At 37.0% G+C, this 20,854-nt stretch overlaps 2 protein-coding genes across 2 annotated transcripts in view; one reads left to right on the plus strand and one right to left on the minus strand.

The window, feature by feature from the left end:
• LOC133995855 (antizyme inhibitor 1-like) overlaps nucleotides 1-20,854 on the minus strand; it is a 547,935-nt gene that overhangs the window by 255,705 nt on the left and 271,376 nt on the right. The window lies entirely within an intron of this gene.
• Nucleotides 1,810-20,854, plus strand: part of necab1 (N-terminal EF-hand calcium binding protein 1) — a 28,850-nt gene continuing 9,805 nt past the window's right edge. Inside the window, exons 1-6 of the mRNA XM_062436554.1 lie at nucleotides 1,810-1,914; nucleotides 4,153-4,177; nucleotides 5,705-5,813; nucleotides 9,929-9,954; nucleotides 10,221-10,318; nucleotides 17,434-17,570. Coding sequence (XP_062292538.1) covers nucleotides 1,822-1,914; nucleotides 4,153-4,177; nucleotides 5,705-5,813; nucleotides 9,929-9,954; nucleotides 10,221-10,318; nucleotides 17,434-17,570 — 488 coding nt within the window. The 5' untranslated portion in view covers nucleotides 1,810-1,821. The remainder of the gene's footprint in view (nucleotides 1,915-4,152; nucleotides 4,178-5,704; nucleotides 5,814-9,928; nucleotides 9,955-10,220; nucleotides 10,319-17,433; nucleotides 17,571-20,854) is intronic.

Genomic DNA, 20,854 nt, shown 5'->3' on the forward strand with positions numbered 1-20,854 from the left:
AGTTTGTTGGGTGTTTAATCCTTGGCACTGTATCACTGTAAATTATACGCAAACATAAAATTGTAATCTGCAAAGCACAATGCTTGTCAAATAAGTGCAGTGGAGTAGAGAAACTTCAATCTGAAATGTAGGGAAGTAAAAAAAAAAGTAGCAAGAAATGGAAATATTTCATTATAGGCACCTCAAAATTGTACGTTACTTAAGAACAGCAATTACTCCAGTAAACATACTTAGTTATCCTCCACCACTGAAAATCAGTTGTGCCACTCTTAAATGGAAATTATATCACACTTATAAAATGTAATTCATAAATCTAAATTAAACTATATGCTTTGTAACAAACAGCTACCTTATACAGGATGTATGCATGATACTAATATTGCCCTATATTCTGTTGTATTGTTGAGAGCATACAATGTAATATAATAGCCTGAAGGGAAACTCCCTGATTGGCACACTTACCATAAATTCATAATGAGTGGAGTGAAGCAGACAATATGTGCATTCATGCATCTACCACTGTTCTCCTCCTGGCTCCCCCAGCTGTGGGTGAAAAACCTGGGGGTGGTAGTCCACAACAATCTTTTTTGTTGCCTCAGCTATGAGTCTTTTACAAAATCTTTCTCGCTGAAGTCATAGATGTAGAAATAGATTACATGAAATGATTAGTGCTTACAAATGCTCTTTGTTTAAATGCTGCAGTACACTGTGTGTCATCGCAGCACTCCACTAGATGGAACTGTTACACAGTTTTACAACCACTCCAGGTATCATACAGGGTTTGTTTTGTGGAATATTTGACTTGGGTGAGCTCTGTAGACACATGTAAAACATGACAAAACCAAACCAAATAACCCCCAGGTTTAATGACTCTAATAAAACAAAGACTGCCATGTTTTCACCCCAGATTTATTCTTAATTGCTTAGTTTATAAAATGACATTATAGCTAAAAATGGTTTGAATCATATGATTATTTAAATTTAAACTTGCATACATAAGGCAATTTACACCATTATGCTGCTGTAGATGTAACAATGTATCAAAATAAATCAATATCAACTAAGTAAATCCCAAATGATCAAAATCACATTTTAAAAAACTGTATAGAGAGAAGAATGTCTGAGGGCACGGACAAGACATCATGAATGAGTTGTTTAATTCAAGCTGAATTGACCTTTTATCTGCCCTTTGTATCTTTTAACAAAAACTTGGGCTATATATAACATTTCTATCTGGGCATGTACTCTATGTAGAGCTATTAGTGCTGCTCATTTGGCTGCATGTTATATTGCAGACATGTTAACTGATTTCAGTGATGAATTCAGACTTATTTTACAATAAAATGAATTATGCACGTAAGTTAAGTTCAGGACACTTAATTGCATTTGATGACTCTTTTTTTTTTAATCAAACAGAGATGCACTGCAACAAGCTGATAGAGGAGCGCGTGCTTCAAGTCACACAGCGACAGATAGCATGCGACAGGAAGTGTAGCTGAATTTCCTTGCAAATAAAAGCACGTATGTTTCAGCATTAATCATTAGAAGTGCCCATGCGTGCAGGCCCAAAGCAAATAATAGCGTCAAAATAATCTGAACTAAAATTAAATCACGTTTTTAAAAATATATTACATATTACTATGGCTACGACACAGCAATGACGTCACTAATAAGATTCAAATTGTGACCCTTTTGATGGGAAGTGGTGTGGTTTATTCCGGCTGACTTGACAGCCAGTCGCGCTCTCTGACTAGTGGTGATCAGATCAGAGGTTGAAGCGCTCACATTCCTCTGCTGTTTACAACTGAAGACACATTTTGGATGATGGATTGTTCAGAGGAGCTGCAGTCTGTGTCTGAGGAGCCCAACACTGCTCAAATGAACCTCAAGAAGGGAATGTCGATTTTCATTGATGTAAGTACATTTTTATTACAATTGTAGTTATGTTAGTGCTATAATGGAGTTATTCTCACTCTTTTGATTGAGAGTATATTGTATACTGTCAATAATCCATAGCCCGTAGCCCAGAAAAGCATTAAAATTAACTAATTTATGGCCTTTGAAGAAAAATGATGCAGTTTCTCTTTTCAAATCTGTCCAGTCAAGTTTTTATCTGCTGGAGACTGCAGATCACCTGAATTATTACAGATCACCAAAACGTATGCAAGATACATGAGGATTCATTGCAAAAGGCATTAATTTGACACATCTGTGTGTCTTTGTGTAAAGATTTAAAATTTATGTCAGTGCTAAACCAAATACCAAGTTATTGAGATGTTAAAATTCTACTTGGTAAACGTCAACCACACATACCTAATATTTATAACCTTTTCAGTGTAAAAAGATATTAACATATTGATCTATTTTTCTTGAAATAACTACTAATATGGCTGGGATGAGGGTTTAAATATTATTGACGTTATGTATATATATATACATCAGTACAGCTAATGATCTTCCTCAAGTGTTTCTCTCTCAGGAGTTCCTTCTCCTGTTTCATGATGCTGCTTCCTATCTTGCTATAACACCTAATTATATTCCCCCTCATTCCTACACTCTCCTCCCTTGTGATATCTTAACCATGAACTTGTTGGCTGCCTTCAGTGTGTGAGGGAGATGGGGGGAGAGGGGCAGCTGCACACATGAGAACCAAGAGTTATTAAAGGTGGGGAGCTGTATCCTCCACATCAAATGTCTCTCTGATGTTGAACAGGTGCTCCCTCTTTAGGCGCTGACTGACAGGGAATCAGCTATTGCTTGTCTGCAGAGGCGAGTGTTGCCTCAGTTGTTGTTTGACATCTCTTCTGTTAGCTCCAGCCTCAGTCTGTGTGCCATTAAACTGGAGACATTTCCTCCTGGAACATCTTAGATTGGATTCATGTGTGTTTTTCTCTCTTTTATTGCTGCACTCTGACTTTATAAACACATATTAGAAGAGGAAAAAAATCCAAAAGGACCATCAGACTTCTATACTTGGTGACATTCATTTATTTAATTGGGTATGGGATCAGATTAAACCCAGATTGGTCCAATTACAAAACACTGATGAAGTGACCAATCCTATTGATTTAAAATTATTTTCAAAAATGTAATAATTTGCACACTGGTTACTACGGGTGTCATATTTCAGTTTATAAGAAAGAGGAGAAGGATTTGGAGAGCATCTGAAACTAATATATCAGTTCATTATCATTACTCTGCTGATTATTAGTTAATTAACTGTTTAGGCTATAAAACATCAGAAAATTGTGAAAAATCATGTTCACATCATAACACCCTAAAGCTCAAGGTTGACTTAAGATATTCATTTTTTACTTCTGACAAGAAATGCCATAAATCCCTAATTTTATATTTATAAATAAACTGATTAATCACACTATCTACATAGAAGCACACAACTTGAAAATTGATATGATTGTTTTAATTTTGTACAGTTAACAGGATTTATTTATTTATTTATTTATTGTGTGTTCACTTGTTGACCTGGATGCCAAAATGTTGCCCTCACAGAGATAAATGAAGTTATGTATTGACTTGAAGTGATTATAGAGATTAGAGATAAGTAACAGGGAGAACTGAGAAAGAGACAGACAGGAGAGACAAAGACTGATCAGGAGGATATTTTGAAACAATTACGTAAAGCAGAACGCAGGACAGACTGCCAAGAACTAGAGGAAGGTGGGTGGATTTTTTTTCTATTTGTGTTTTTACCCTTTTGTATCCAAGAGCTGAAGTCCTCCTTGCGGGCAAAATCCACCAATTGGAAGGATTTTTCCTCCCAGTTGTGGTTTCAAAAATTTAGATTTTGCACACGCCAGGGTTTTGCAGTCATATTTCGCCTTGTGATGATGTGTAAATAAACTCAAAGTCTGCTCAGATTTCTTCTTCACAAGTACAAAGAACAGAAAGTGGGCAATGCTATTTTGAGGTTGGTGGTTTGACCCTTTTAAAGCTGATGCGGTCATTGCCACATGCCTTTCATCTCCTCTGGACTCTGGGACAGCGCTATCAATAATTAAATGACACTGTTTTTGACAGTGTGATCGATGACACACACACACACACACACACACACACACACATACACATTTTAACTTTGATGATGTGAAACCGTTTTATCACATCCCTCCTTTTCCCTTTTTTTAATTGCAGATTTTACGGAGAGCTGATAAAAATGGTAAATATCTTTCAGACTCACACACAAACGCACACTCCTCTGTCTCTGGTGGCGGTTCAGCCCCTCTGTCCTTGCGTGTGAAAAATAAACATACTTTCTCAATGAAATTCTGATCATGACTCGGTGCTGATACTCTCTCAGTTTCCATGGAAACAGGAAACTGACCATGCAGTGAAGCTGAGTGTCAGAGCATTAATGAAGAAAAAAGCATGAAAGATTTTGAACAAGTTAGACACCTCTATGGATGACTTAATCTCTTTTCATACAACAACACACACTGCTTAAGCACATTTGTTTTACCACAAACATCAAATACATACTGATACTTTTATGTGAATGATTGTAGTTTCCTCTTTTTTTGTTAATCAGAGACAACTAAATGTGCTAATTTTGGTTCAAAATGAGACCAGCTCACATTCTTGTGACTACACTGACAGCATCTTTTTATGTCAAGCTTATAACAAATAATAACATTAATACATATCAAATATTAATCATATTAATAAATAATGTGTGAAATATAACAGAGACACACACATACAAACAGTCGACGTTCATTTCTGATGTGACACACAACCAAACAGGAATCAGGTGTCATCTGATGTTTCAACAGACATTAAAAAATGACTTCCTCTAGTTACAGCTGTCCTTTGAGCGAACAATATAAATGATCAAAAATAGCTAACCAGGAGTCATTATTTACATGGCATGACATGCTTCATTATTTATTAAATGTACGACCCACGCTGTGAATGATTTGACTTCTTGTCGTGCAACATGACAAGAAGTCATCCCACATGTTTGCTTGTAGTGCTTTAGTGCAAGTAGCAGCAGTTATATGTCAAGTCTGTTCCAAGATTATTTCTGAGTTCAGCACCAGTGAGTCACTTTGTCTTTGATTTATGTGCATGTGCGTTTGCCTTTCTACATCGTCCAAAACAGCCTCTGTAGTGACATGAAAACCTCCTGAGCATTTAGGCAGTGATCAGCCACCTCATATCACACATATTGAAAAGAAATCACTGCAGCCAGAGTTGTAAGAAAATCATGTTGTTCATGATTGGTTTTCTTCATTTTGTTGAATTTTGGCCAGTTTGGGGCTCCTCATTTAAAAAAAAGTCATGTTTATTTTCACCTCATGAATAATTCATACAGCTTGGGCCTTTTTATTCTGTTCATAATTTCAGAGCCTTAGAGACTGATTGTTTGAGACTGCAATCAAGTACGTCTAATGGAAGAAATAGTAATGATCCTGTACATGCACACAACACGTGTTGTTCATAATGATAAAAACAAGACGTTTTATTACTCTGTTTCCTAAATGAAAGGGAACTAAATCTATATGCTTAATGCCCCTTTTTTTTGATGATTTGTTATTTATGGCCTACTCCCCCACAATGTTTTCTTTTGTCATTTCAAACCATAAAGTTCATTTAACCAAAACATGATTTATACAAAGGATGATGCAGTTTTGACTGAGCTGTCTAGAGTCGCGTTGACAAGCTGTATTTGCGCTCTGCCCTCTAGATGATGGGAAGCTGTCCTTTGATGAATTCAAAGCCTACTTCTCTGATGGAGTCTTGACAGCTGAGGAATTGAAGGAGCTCTTCCACACTATTGATACCCACAACACAGAGTAAGTCCAGTTTTATTATTACATTGTTTTATTGCGTTGGACAGAATGGAGATATGTGTGACGCAGTATTGAGTTAGGAGATGATAAACTGGACACAAACTCAACCTGTTTTGGACTAAATTGAACAGTAAACCAGCATATTTTTGCTTAGATTTTGTGTTACATTCTGTGTGCTAGAAATCCTTTTGGGTGTGTTTATTATTGTATTGTACTGAGTATAATATGAAACATCCAGAAGACAGTGTCTCTTGTCATACAGAATAAAATATTTATAGGATTTGGGCCACGCTCTAATAAGAATCTTCTATGTATTCATAAGCTCAGTATTATTTAAGCGGTGACAAGCAAACCAAGATGTGAAGAAAAGCACTCCAGGCAGTGAGCTTGTGTTTTCTCTCTCTGCAGGACACAAGAGATTCATGTCAAACCAATCTCTCTGTTTGCCTGTCTCACATCCTTATTTCTTACATCTGAAGATTAAAGACAGGCTGACATGTGTGTACAGTATTGCATTATTTCAGCACGGCAGATCAAAACTATGTTCTCTATCACTGCTTCTGGGCCTCAAACGCATCAACAGATTTACTACCCTATACGCTACTACAATAGGAACTTACCAAGAATCATCCCCTAGCAATCACCACATAGCAACACTCTAGAAACTCTGCACATCACAATAGCAACCAGCAGATAACCACCTAGTACCGCTACAGATACCAACAACCATCTACTGAAGTAAGATTTTTATGACTGTATTTTCAACCACACAGAGAGCACCTGTAGAAACCTCTTAACACACCTTTAACATACTTCATGCATACATGACAACATTAAAGACAACATAATTAAAGTTTTATCTCATAATTACAAAAACACATGCTTCATCACTGCCAATGCAGAGGTCTTTTTGTACATTTTTGTTGTGTTGAGTATCTCCTACTCAATATAATCCATTAAAACAAACAGAAGTCAAGTCATGTCAATTTTATTTATATAGCACCAAATCACAACAGAAATCTCAGGGCATTTAGAGCAGGTCCAGACCACACTCTCTAATTTACAGAGACCCAACATGCACACATCATCAAGCACTTGCCGTAAGGAAAAAACTCTCCTTTAATGGGAAAATACCTTGAGCAGAACCGGGCTCTAGGTGGGCAGACATCTGCCTCAACTGGTTTGGTTGAGAGAGAAAGAGGGAGGAGGACAGAGGAGAGAGGGACACAGAGAAGCACACTAACAACAGTAATAAAGATAACAACAATAATAACAATAGAAATATGACAAATAATAATAACAGCAGTAGAATTAGTAAAACACAGCATTAAAACATTCAAACAAAACATTCAAGCAGCAGACTTTTGTTCCATGTCATGCCCCATCTCTCTATCCCCTCATTTCCTACTGTTGCTGTCTGTTTAAGGCATAAAATAACTCCAAACTTATATTAAAAATAGAAAATGGAAAGCTATACATGGGTTTAAAAGAAAATAAAAACATGGAATTAAAGAAATGAATACTGAATAGGTAAAGATGTAAGTGCAGATTTAGTAATGATGTGTGCTTACAGTTTAGTAAAAGACAATCGTGAATTTAAATGTTTTTGCATGTTTTTGTCAGTTTGGGGTATTTTATCGATCATTTATAAAGAATTGTGATTAATGACCACTTAAATAGGTATTAGTCCTACGTATCTATGGTCTTTGTCCCTATTCCATTTTTCAAAAAGGGTCCAAAATAACAGTATCAACACTTTCTGTTGCTCCAGACATCAGCATTCGATATGTCTTGAATACAAGATCTTATAAATCAGAGGGTCGACCAGGGAACAGTTTAAGAGTGCTTATTGAACGGCATTGACTGCTCCCCTTGTTCAGCTTTGTAGGCAGTTTGTAAGACTCTCTTTGATACTTGTGGTTTCCAGCACAGCAGTTGAGTCCTCCTAACAGCCATGGAGGAGGCAGGAAAGGGAACACAGGCTGGCAGAAATGAGCCAAGGTGATACTGAAATGACTGAAACGGAAATAAAATCCTGATATCCTGGAAAAAACACTTGCTGGCTAATTATTTTGCAGGTAAAAGAAGGACATTTTTGCCCTTGTGGATAGCTATTGTCACAATTCTTCAGAGGGAAATCTACAGCCATGCAAGCTGCTCTGTGAGGCTAAAGTTAGCAAGATGATGTGTGATTTTCTATAGTTTTTTATTGTCAACAAATCTCATGTGCAGAGCCAAACTAACAATGAACTCATCCTACTTAGAAATAATGTGTGTATCCAAAGCAAATTTTACTTGTAGGGTACTATTGACTATTTCTTTACATACCAGTTTTTTTTAAGACAAATATTAAGAGAAATAACTGTTTCAAAGAAAAGGTGTTGTTTATGCATTTTGCCCTTGAAACTAAAAAATGTACAAAATGCACATTTACAGATTTGACTACACTTTCACAAATCTCGATACACTTGCAAATATGATTACACATTTGCAGATTCCTGTACACATTCACAAATGTTAGGACGCATTTAGGGGTTGTTTCACACAAATCTGACACACACAGATTGACACACAGTTTCACAAATCCATACTCTCCAACACTTGCAAGTAATAAAACTCTCCATACACTTACAAATAATATTGCTAGAATAAAACCTCCACAAAAACATTTCTTAATGAAACAGGTGCTCTTCCTCTATTTTTTTTTTTTATCAAGGGTCAGTTGTGGATTATTTTATGTTTTCAATGATATGATGAAGGAGTCATGGTGTTTCACTAAACTAAACTATTCTTGGGGTGGTTGAATGCTCAAAAGGAGAAAGATGAAACACTCAGTTGTAGTATATGCATTAAGAATGCATCATGATTTAGTTGTATTGAAATTCATTGTAATGTATTTAATATATATGAAGAGCATAATTAGATAAAATAAACACAATATATAAATGCATCTGATCTAAACTGACACACATCACTCATCACCCTGATAAATAATGGAGCTTCACTGGATAATAAATCAACATGAAGCACATGTCTGGTCCCTCTGAGACCAGCACAGAAGGAGGCAGATGGTAAAGTTGTTAAGAAGTAATTTGGATGTCTTGAATCGAATCCTGTACTGATTAAAGAATGAATCATCAAGCTGTAAGGTGTGCCTGACAGGCAGGCCGACCTGCTCAGTTTGAAATTGAACACATACAAAATAATATGATACTTCAAATTTAAAGACGTTTACATAGAGTACAGTATGTACTCTGTAGATGTAGACAGATTTATATTTAGTGAATAACAGTATGGCATACATTTAAATTTTTATAATGTAGAACATTTGCTTTCTGTCCTGATTACCGTCCATCATGTTTTCTACACTCTTACAACATTATTCAGTGCTTCACTTGCGTAAAGTCCATTAGTACATAATGTACCTTAAAATGTCAAAACAGCCAAGTTTTGAGCCACTAAAGTAAGACCTTTTCAGTCTGTAACCAATGTAATGTGCAACCTCTGATTTACCTCCTCTGCTGTCATCAGTCTTCTGTGGCTCTAAGTGTTTTCTCCTGTTTGGAAAGATTGATCGCTGCAGCACTTTTCCCCTGTGAACGACAGCTACAGTTTGTGTGGAATAGAGTTAAAATCAAGTCCCCAGCCTCACTATAACAAGGATGAAAATGTATCTGTGTGTGTCTTAAAGCTAGATGTACAGGGGATGCATTGGATAACTGTCCACTTGTCTCCACTCTTCAACTTCGACTCTTTCTTTCATTCTTCTTTTTTCCATCTCTCTCTGTTTTTGTGTCTACCACAAGACTTCACACTTCCCTAAAACATAATCATGCATAGACATTTCATCAAAATTCCTCCAAGCTTTTTGTTGACAAATTCACTGCCTGACCTGCTGGTCTCTCATCCAACACCTTGGGGACAAAAACAAATATATTATTCAATTATTCATAACATACTCTGTTCGTTCCTGTTCCTGTCATTTCACACTGATTCACCACATCATAGTCTGTCCAGGGAAAGTTTCTGTAGAGATGAAACTTCTGTTTTTAAAGAATTCTTGAGTGCAAAGCTCTGATTTATTTGATCTACTCCTCTCTTTTTTTATTGTTTTGCAGCAATGTGGACACTGATGAACTCTGTGGTAAGTTGAGGCTTCACCCAAATAATTTTACTTAGCTGCTACTGGTATTCTACAAGCTTAACAAGAGACTCAAATGCTTTCTGACATTTCCCAGCACATGTAAAAAACCACGTAGATGTGGTGACTTCCTCTATGACCAGACCCCGGGAGGCTGTGTCACTGAGGTGTCACATTAATGCTGTTTCAACAAAGCACCTACAGCCCTGTCGTTGTTGCTTAACTCCCCAAACATTTTTTTTTCTTTTTTGGGACTTTCTCCTGTGAAGAGTATTTCTCACAGCACCTTGGTGAATATGAGAACGTTCTCGCTGCCTTAGAAGACCTGAATATGTCCATCCTGAAGGCGATGGACAAAACAAAGAAGGTGAGATAAAAAATGTATCATTTTGAAGATAAACCTGTTTTTCTCAACAGGACACACTAATGGTCAAAACAAACTAGAATCTGTATTCATATATTCAAAGTTGTAGTTCTGTGATAAATTGTTTTCTACTGCTCCTTATACTTTTATGCATGCTCTCTTGGCTTTTTTGCATGCACTTTTATGACAGTCCCTAACTTCAGTGCATCAGTTTAAAACAAGTCAAACAAGTTTACAGGCTTCCTGATGTACAAATAACACCTGTGCAACATCAGTCAGTTCTTATCCTGTGCTGCGCTACAAATCTGGTGAAAACTGAGTTTATTTGGGATTAACCTTAACAAGCATCTCAATATCTCCTCAATATAACCTCTACACCTCCATGTTTATAAAGCCTCTTTGTTTACGCCTTGGTTAATCCCCATCCTTGAAAGTGATACTGATTTAGCTGCTAGCAGTTCCCATTTGCACTGTACAGGAAAACATTCCCCGGATCACTTTGATACTGGAGAAAAACTCTGAATCTGATGAAGCAAGATCACTATTTACATTTTTGAATAGACATTTATTCTTCTTTGGATCTTGACACAAATGTATATCACATCTGTGTGTTTAGATTTCACTGAGTTACGTGTCTGAATAGAACATGTATGGCAAATTGTGCCAAATCAGGCAAAAACAATCTGCTAAATTTGAATGTTGTTTGTATCTTTGCATTATTTACTCAAACCCAACTGTTTTCTTCTTCTTTTATTTTCTTCTTCTTTTTTTAACTTTATTTGTGTTCTTATTTTTGACAAAATTACAGCATCCATGATTGTCCTTTAAGACCTTAGAGGTCCCTATGATCCATGACTTTGACTCAAACTTTTTTTAATCTTCCACTAATTTGTAACCTAAAGTCCATTCTGACGGCTCTAACACAGAAAGAAATAAAACAAAGTTCTCAAAAAAAAATATGAAGAAAAGAAATCAGATTACAGATTCAAATAAAACATCCAGTTTTCCCCCTAATGGTGTATTCTTATTTGTTCACATCCCTGTGAGACACTTGCACACCCACACACCTCTCCACATGCTATGCATCAAACTGACATCTCATGCCGTACACATAATGATAACAATAGGAGATGTTTCATTTACTCACAGTGTGGACTGAACTTCTCTCTGCAAATCTCTCCCAGCATGCTCCTCTGCTGCCCGGTCGGCTTCCTCAGATCTCCCATTTCCATTACAGAGCCAATAATAACGAGTCAGGGCTTATTCATGCTACTAATTAATCCCCAGAACAAAACATGTTATGTATTTTTTTTTTTTTTTACTTGTAGCCAATATTGGTGGGAAATTAAATGGACTGCGTCTGCTTTACCAAACAAATATCGCTTTTGATCTTGCATTGAAAGAAAGCTTTATATCCTATTGATCGTACTGTAGAGATGCGGCTACAGCAAATTATGTTTCACATTATTAAAGAGAGAGGAGAAAAAAAAGGGATGAGGATGGTGAGCAGACAGAGAAAGGTAAATCAGTGATGACAGAGGAAAAGAGAAGGGAAATATAATGAGGATAGATGGGAAGAGGATGTTAGGATGAGATGAAGGAAGAGAGTCGGCTCATTAGGTCTACAGGTAGAGCCTCTTTTTATTTCCACCACTCTCTCTCTCTCTCTCTCTCTCTCTCTCTCTCTCTCTCTCTCTCTCTCTCTCTCTCTCTCTCTCTCTCTCTCTCTCTCTCGCACATACTGTATGACACATGTTGTGAAGCTCAAATTGCCCCTCAGATCTGCACTGAAGCACACACAGCGTCTTTGTGACTCCTTCAGAAACAGAGTGTGGGAGTCAAACCGTTCATTTGTCAGTGGTAGTTTTTATTAGCACAGGATGAGGTAACACATAATGACATCCAACTTTTAAAACCTTTAAACTACAGTGACAAAGATGAATATTTTACTTACATGAACACGTACATGAGGAACATAAAGCCACAGTTTTTATTAAAGAAAAGAGCCGGAATAATTATTAAAAAATTATAAAATTATTAATAAAGTGGATTCAAAAGAACAACAGATTGTTTATTAAGTCAGGACTCATAAAACTCATAAAACCGGAAATTTCACAAAAGTTAATTGTCTTTTTGAAGATGACGGCCAGAGGGAGAAATTTAAATTTTAAGCATCAGTATGCACAGACTACTTTATAGCAGATGCATATGTCAGTTGTTGGAGTCTCTACAGAATGATTTAAAGGGTTGTATGAATATATTTCAGCTCAGGAAAATGTATAAATAAAAAATAATTGTATGAATAACTGAGTGAAGTTGTCAGGTGGGTTTACTTAGCTTATGGTGAATTATTGTGTATGGATTTTCTTTTTTCTTTATTTTATCATGTTACTGTCAGTATTGCTTGTTAAGTAACTGTAATTGACATACTGTCTAGTTCTATTGTAAGATAAATGGCAACAGGAGATTATTGTTTAGCCAGTGTTTGGACACTGATAGTCTACAGGCATGCTGGCAGCTCTGAGGCTGACTCTTGATGGACAACTATGACCTGTAAAGAGATGATCATGTGACTGACGCAGGTAGCCGAGCAAATATTTTTCTAACAAGCTTGTGTATATTGTTTACTACCAACTGAACACTGTAAGCTTATATACCACACTGACTATGCGTGTCATTGTTAAAAATTACATTTGTAGTTTTTTCTACATTGGCATTGAACTGTGCCCATTCTAATATCTGATATTTCTCTGAACAGACACTCTGATGGACCAAACCTGCATCAAATTTCATGGCGATCCATCAATTAATTATCAAGATATTTCAGTAAAAGCCATAAATGTCAATCAGCCTGTGTTAGCAGTGATGAAGTCAGAGGGTTTTGATCATCCAAGTCAATAGGGTTCGTCATTTGGGGTTCATGAATGTAAAAAAAAAAGTCATGACAATCCATCCAGTAGTTTGGACCAAAGTGGTGTACTGAATAAGACTGTTATTGCCATCCCTAAAGCCACACTACTGCATGGATAAACAGAAAGAAATGTGGGGAGATTATATGTAATCTAAATATACGGTACATACATAAAACAGCATAGAGTGTAAATGAATGCATCTGTAGAAAAACAATTTAGACCCTTGAAAGACAATTTTCACTCCAAGAGAATGGTATTTTTCCTTAAATAGGTTTCAAAAAGTAGGAGGAAGGAGCACAGCAGTAATTTACATGAGTCTGAAATTCAGCCTTCTGCACAGGAAATGAAATATACAGATACTTTTGCAGCCCCTTTGCAATCTTTTAGAGCTGTGATGAGGTGTGAAAATCAAATTGCACCTCAAATCATTTTCTGTCCTCCAAGAGAATAGCCTGTATTGAAGTGAGAGGGACGTGAAACAGCAGGAGAAACAGCACAGGCAGTACAGACACATATTTTAAGGTCATTTCACTTGAAAAGGAATTACTCACCTCTACTTTCTTAACCTTTAGTCAGGTCTCAGGGAAAACCACCTTAGTTAAAGTCACAGATCAGTTTATTTCAGTAAATGTGTCACAGTTGTTCCGTTACAAACAAACAACATCAATATTTGAGCACAAATGAAAGCACATTACTCTGCACGAATCAAACAGAAGATGTGATTTAATGACCAAGGCAATAACTTTAAAATCAAATTTCTTGTCTGACTTATGAAAGATTGAGAGGATATGACAGTGCTGATGTCTCCCCAGGAACCGCTTTAAAGTGCTTAGTGTTTACTACTTGAAACCTAATTCATAGTTTTCTCTTTTACAAAGTGTGTGACACATTAAAGATTTCTGTGAACGTGTGATGAGACATAGCGCAAGAAAGAGACAAAAGTAAGGTATGACGTGCTGTATTCCTCTGTCTGTGAGCAACTATTGGCTGAGCAAGAAGGACAGATGCTGCATTAGTCACAGACTAAAGCTTGGTCGTCTCTGTTGAACTGTATGTATTTGAGTGGGTGGTCTGGCTGTGGATGTGTGTGAGGGGGTAGGCTGCATGCGTGTTCATCTGTGAGGTGTCTTGTATTGGAATTTTTTTTTAAAGTGTGTATTTTTTGAGCTCATGTATACACAAGCTCATTTGTGTTTATCAGTGTAATTTTGTGTGCCAGCATAAAACATCTGTGCACACTGGAACAAGATTATGCATCTAAAACGGAGCCAGGCATGTATATAAATCTGATTGGAGACGCACAGGGTTTCATTTTGCAGATATTCATGCCAAAGCTATTTACAGACTTCCCCGTACAAACCCACCATCAGATTTGACTTCTAAAGACATCAGGTGTTTTTCACCTGCAGCTTTTCTCACAGTTCACACTGCTGTATTATTATGGACACAATAAATGCATTTTGTCACGATACCAAATGTTTATATTCATGGAAAATACAATAATCACAAAAAGCACTGTGGTTGGCTTTGAAACCTTAAACATATAAATATGTAAATGGTGTCATTGCAATCAATTTACCTTAATCGTAACCAAGAACCAGTTGCACCAGCTGATCATAGATTCAAAATTAGCCTAATAAAAACCTAACTGTTACTTCTTTAAAACTAGCAAGTAGTTTCCAAGAGTTTAGGAAGGACTTTACTCACAAACATATTAAGGAATGTTCTGGGCAATCACATCAGAGTTATAAAGGATTTCAATCATTGCAATCAGGATTTTAAAAGAACTGAGTTAAATACATTTGGCAGGCGCAGGGTGAAGTATGATTGCAGGATTGGGTGGGGGGTGGGAGGCAGGCAGGTCACTACAAAGCTTAGTTATATTTTGCAGTTTACAGTCCGAAAAAAAATGTAGAAACCAAACCCGCCACCTCTGACAAAGCACTCATTTGACCTTTTGTACAGCTGAAAATGAGAGATCAAGAGAAATAAAAAAGAAAAAGAATCATATGGACCTTCAGCTGTTTAAAATGGCCAAACATGAATACACACACACACACACACACACACACACACACACACACACACACACACACACACAAAGGTACAGATCCCAGGAGGTAATCTATGCTCAGATGGCAGACAGGAGACTGACCTTTAGCAGTTTTGTCGTGACTCACTCTCACTGAGTGAATGTGCATGCATGCCTGTGTGTGCGTGTGTGTGTGTGTGTGTGTGTTTGTTTGTTTGTTTGCTAATAATCAGAATGTCAGGGCATAAAACTATGACCCACTTTGGCTGCAAGGTGGTTTGAAACAAAATTTAGTGAAGACATTAATGTTTCCCAGACCATGTGTAATGATCACCTGACTTCTCCTCCAGCGCCATCATACATTGTGGCTTTGAGTGAAATGTCTCAACAGCTGTTGAATTTTGTAAACACATTCATGTTCTAATCAGGATGAATGGTCATAACATTTGTGATGTCTGACATTTATTGTTGTGCCATCAGTCCATTTTTATACAGTTTATGATTTAAGACCATAAATCTGCAAACGTGACAACATTCCCATCAGCCCCTGCTGTACTTTTTCTTTAGTTTTGAAGTAGCAAATATTAGTATGTTAATACCCTACAACAATAAACATGATAAACATTGTACTTGCAAGTAAGCATTTTCATCATGGCTGTAGGCTTTTAGTCTTTTTAAAAGACAAACTGCTGCACTGCAGATATTTATTTTGTGTATTTTGTTTTTGTGGATAAATTAGTCAAGGTTTTTAACATTCACATCTCAGGACAGTTTGGTTCATAATCAGATATGTTGTTAGATATGACCGAGAAGAAAAAGCCTGAATCTAAAGACCTGTTCAGTATTCTAGACATGCTGGTTAAAGCTCAGCTTTCTCACAGAGAACTCCTGCTCAACATACTGCAATTAGTGTGTGTGTGTGTGTGTGTGTGTGTGTGTGTGTGTGTGTGTGTGTGTGTGTGTGTGTGTGTGTGTGTGTGTGTGTGTGTGTGTGTATGTGTGTGTGTGTGTGTGTGTGTGTGTGTGTGTGTGTGTGTGTGTGCGCGCCGCATGGCACGCACAGAAGAACACATGCAGCTTTTAAAATCAAACCATCCTCATTGTATTTTTGAGATGATTATTTATGTTAAACTTACATCCGTTGCTTAATAAGTTTGTCATATTTCCTGTCTAGTTTATTTGTCTGTCACACACACACTAACACACAAATCTCTATTGATGCGTTAGTTTCAAACCCCTCATTGTTAGTCGAGTGTACTAACAGTCGCGGTGCTCAGAAATGTGGGAGCAGGTGCGGTGTGCAAACAGCAAACTCACCATGAATCGCTCCCTCCCCTTTGATTAGATCCAAAACAACACTGCTGCTCTGGTCCAGGCATAACAAATGATGCCTCCCAAAAATGTAATTTAGTTGGATATTTTCTCCGCTGAGCTGTGTGAGCCCACCAGCCAATGAAAAAATAAATATACCCTTGACTCACAAAATGACCATTACCTTGAAACACATTACCAGGCTGAGGCTGAAATACTTGTAATGGGTGAAATATATTTCTTATACCTGATATTGATTGAATTTTGGCTATGATTGTGGTACAACATGTTATTTTTTAAATACTTATCAACATTATGATACAGACACCTGTTGTGCCAATCACAAATAAGATGCGTCATCAACAGTCAAGAACTTGAGTTGTATAATTTAGTTTATTCACAGCTTGAAGGTAAAAAAAAAACATGATTTAAGAAGTCTTTCTTTAAATATCAATCAATATTTTTAATAACAATAAATCAACTAAGTGCACTATAACATGTGTAAGTCATAATGATAAGCTCCGGAGTTCTTATTTGTTTCCTGAACTAACTTGCATGATCCTGATGTCTTCTTATCGTACATTTAAGAAAATCAGTTGGCAGATTGCAGACTGTGATTGATTAAACACAATTTAGAGGGCGGATTTGGCAGATAAGAGATGTAGTGTGTTAAGATCGCTCTGACAAGTTCTTTTCTCCTTTCTTCTCCTCTCCTGCAGCTCTCTTATGTAATATTTTATAAATGAATGATCTTGTAGGCATGTTTTAATTAGCAGGGAAAGTCTGGACACTGATTTTTTCCCTGTGTCCTCCTACTCTTAACTCCTCCTCCTCCTCCTCCTTCTCCTGCTCCTGATTGACAGGAATATCAGGAGTCCACCCACCTGGAGCAATTTGTGACCCGCTTCCTGCTGAAGGAGACAACCAATCAGCTTCATTCCCTTCAAAGCTCGCTCGAGTGTGCCATGGAAACCACGGCCGAGCAGACTCGCCAAGAGAAGTAAGAGTAAATTCCACTGGTCCTTTTCATATACACATACACGCACACACATGCACACGCACGCACACACACACACACACACACACACACACACACACACACAATTAGTCTTCAAAGTCATGAACAAAATGTATTATACAATGGCACCCATAATTACAGTACTCACAGCTGGTCTAACACTTTTGTCCAAACCACACACACCAATTAACATTCCTAATTTTAGGCTTAAATTTTTGTCCAAGGTGCCACACAATACCACAGATTCTTATCCTGCATTTCTTAAGACCACCTCTCCTTATTTATCATGTAAACCCACTTCCTATAGGGAAACATAGACAAAGTGGAGCATGGAGGCCAGCATAACATGACTAAATACAAAGATGTATTTAATTTTTTTGGTACTGAATGCAGTATTTGTTACCACACTGAGGCCGTTAGTAGATAAGGACAAACAATAGCTTGATTGCACCATAAAATAACAGATAATGAATTTAAAGCTTCCCTAATGAATCATTCAGTACGGATCAAATGATTATGTGTAATGTGAAAGGTGACATTTAATATGATGACCCAACAGATTAACACAAACTCCAAAGTCCCCATCATTTCTACAGAGCACTAACTCACTGTAAAATTGGAAGCATCATTTACAAAATGAACATCATGCTGTATTGGAGAAGACATGAAGCTAGCGATTGAGACCATAAACCCACACAGTTTACTGAGGTAATAGAAGTGGTCATTTTTTCATAGACTTCCATATAATCAGGCTTCTTTTTTGGAGCCATTAGAAAGAATGCAGGTTTACGACACATTAGCTTTGGCTTCACTTTTCAGGAACTACCCACTTGGTTAGCAACTGAAGACCTAGAGGGTGATGAATATTGGCGGACAGAAACACTCCAGATACCTGCTGGATTTCTAAACAAATCAACTGATGTAGGTTTAACATAAGCTCTGTCACCTGTTTATTAGTTGAAAGCTGTTTATTGTTTGCCCCACTGGTTTTTTGGATAGGACATAAGTCATACCTCTGTTTGTATCAAAAAGAATAAAAACAGGTTCATGGATGCCATTAAGGAGTAGATTGTAATTACTCCTACTTGGTCTTTAGTTCAAATGAGATATACCAAGATTTATCTACACATTGCCCGCATGACAGTTTGGCAATTAGATTACGACCTGATTATGACTGATTATGAATACTAACCCAGTGACTCTCTCAGTGTGGACGCTTGATGATAAAACCTTAGGCGTGTGTGTGTGTGTGTGTGTGTGTGTGTGTGTGTGTGTGTGTGTGTGTGTGTGTGTGTGTGTGTGTGTGTGTGTGTGTGTGTGTGTGTATGTGTGTGCGTGTGCGTGTTTCATGACATAAAACATATCTGAAGGGGGGTCTTTAACTTCTCTCTAAAGCTCTGACATTACTTCTTTCTCTTTTTGTGTGTACAGCTGAGTGCAACACCTTGAATGTCTTCATATGTTTAGGATGTAGATCTACATTATGTACACATCTGTCAAAATCATGGCTAAGTACGTCAACATTTATCAATAGCAGCTTTTTTGCAGCATAAACCTGTAGTTTCCATGCATGAGTTTAGTGTAACAGGATCCCAGAAGGATTTGTTGTGCACTCTATCGTGTCTCTCTTCTCACCACGACCACGTTCACACTTATTCTCAGAGGCAGACAATAATGGGTTTAGATAACTGACATCTGAGACCATCACAAACTCTTCTTTTCTTTCCTCTCATCGCCTCCCCTCCCTCTGTGTCTCTATTCTCTGTTTCACTCTCGTGTCATTTCAAAGTGTGACTGTCCCTCGCTCCCAGAGCTGCTTCTTTTCCTTCAGCATCCTTCTCTGAATTTCTTCACTTGTGAAATTCCCCCGTGCGTCTGAATGCAATCACTCTGTTCTCCCTAACATGTAGAGGGTTTGGTTGCTTCTCTGGTGGCTTTAAATAGGTTACTGTGGTCAGTTTTATATGTGTGAAGAGGTTGTGGAAGAGTATGGTTCACATTAATGGATGCTTGGTGTGACCCAGAGGCACACAGTACAATATCAGGGAAAACAATAGCTCCTCTTCTTCGGTCAATATGAAGGCAGTGGGGTAAGATGCTGATGGGATTTTTGCTCTATTACTGATCTCAGACAGTTTTTGTAATTAAGGTTGCTATTCTGTACTGTAGCCGAGAATATGACTCACTTGCAGACCAAGAGGGACCCGCCATCAGTTCCTACTCCTTCATACATCAACCACATAAGACACATTTGACTGCAGCTCGTGAATTAATTATACTGCTTTTCTCCCAGGTGTGGAACAGGAGCATTTCTTCTAATATAAGACTTCACTCTCTTTAACAAAAGCAGATCCTTTTGAAAAACATGATGATGTTTTTCCCATGACTCATCCCATGATGTGGGATTTCATGGTCTTAATTATAAACTAGAGGAAGCACACGAGGAGATCTTTTTATATGTACTGTAATTACTTCACTGTGCATGAGATACTATATAGTAACATCCATAAACCTGAAATGATTAATTTATGGGATCAACAGAACATAATTGGTGAACTATTATGATATCTGTCAATACTTAGTCATTTATCAAGAACATTTGCTAAATATTCCCTAGTTCTATCTTCTCAATTGTGAGTATTTGCAGCTTTTCTTCATCTTATTTGATAGAAAAAACTGAAACTGTTAGTCAAATAAATCAAGCTATTTGATGATGTTAACTGAATCCCACAGCAAAATCAAAACTCAGCCAAAAGAAAGTAATAAGAAAAAAACTCCTTAGATTACAATTTTTGCAAATATCCTGCACAGTTTTGAATTGATCTTTAAACTCTACTTTAAGTTCTCCTATTTAGCATTTATAAGCAGTATACAAACAGTTAATAAATGGTTTATAACACTATAATGTAGTTACAAGCAGGGATAAGGACAATTTTTTCTGTTCATTAATAAACCATTCTGTTAACAATTAGGACTTCTGCTATAAAGATATATTTTATAATAGACTAATACGTTGCCATCCATTATCTGTTTATACACAAGCATCCACTTATGCCACAGGAGGTGTTATAGTAAATACATTAATAAACATTTATACTCTAAAATTACATTATAGGGTGTTATAAACCATTAATTAAATGTTTGTATTCTGCTTATAAGAGCTAAACTGTTTAACACTGTTGGTTGCATGTAAAGAACAAAGATTAGCTGGAACTGCACAAAAAATAACACTAGTGGGTAATATATGAAAAATTATGACAGGTTGG

Source organism: Scomber scombrus, chromosome 16 (assembly GCF_963691925.1).
Source record: "Scomber scombrus chromosome 16, fScoSco1.1, whole genome shotgun sequence".
Taxonomy (NCBI): Eukaryota; Metazoa; Chordata; class Actinopteri; order Scombriformes; family Scombridae; genus Scomber; species Scomber scombrus.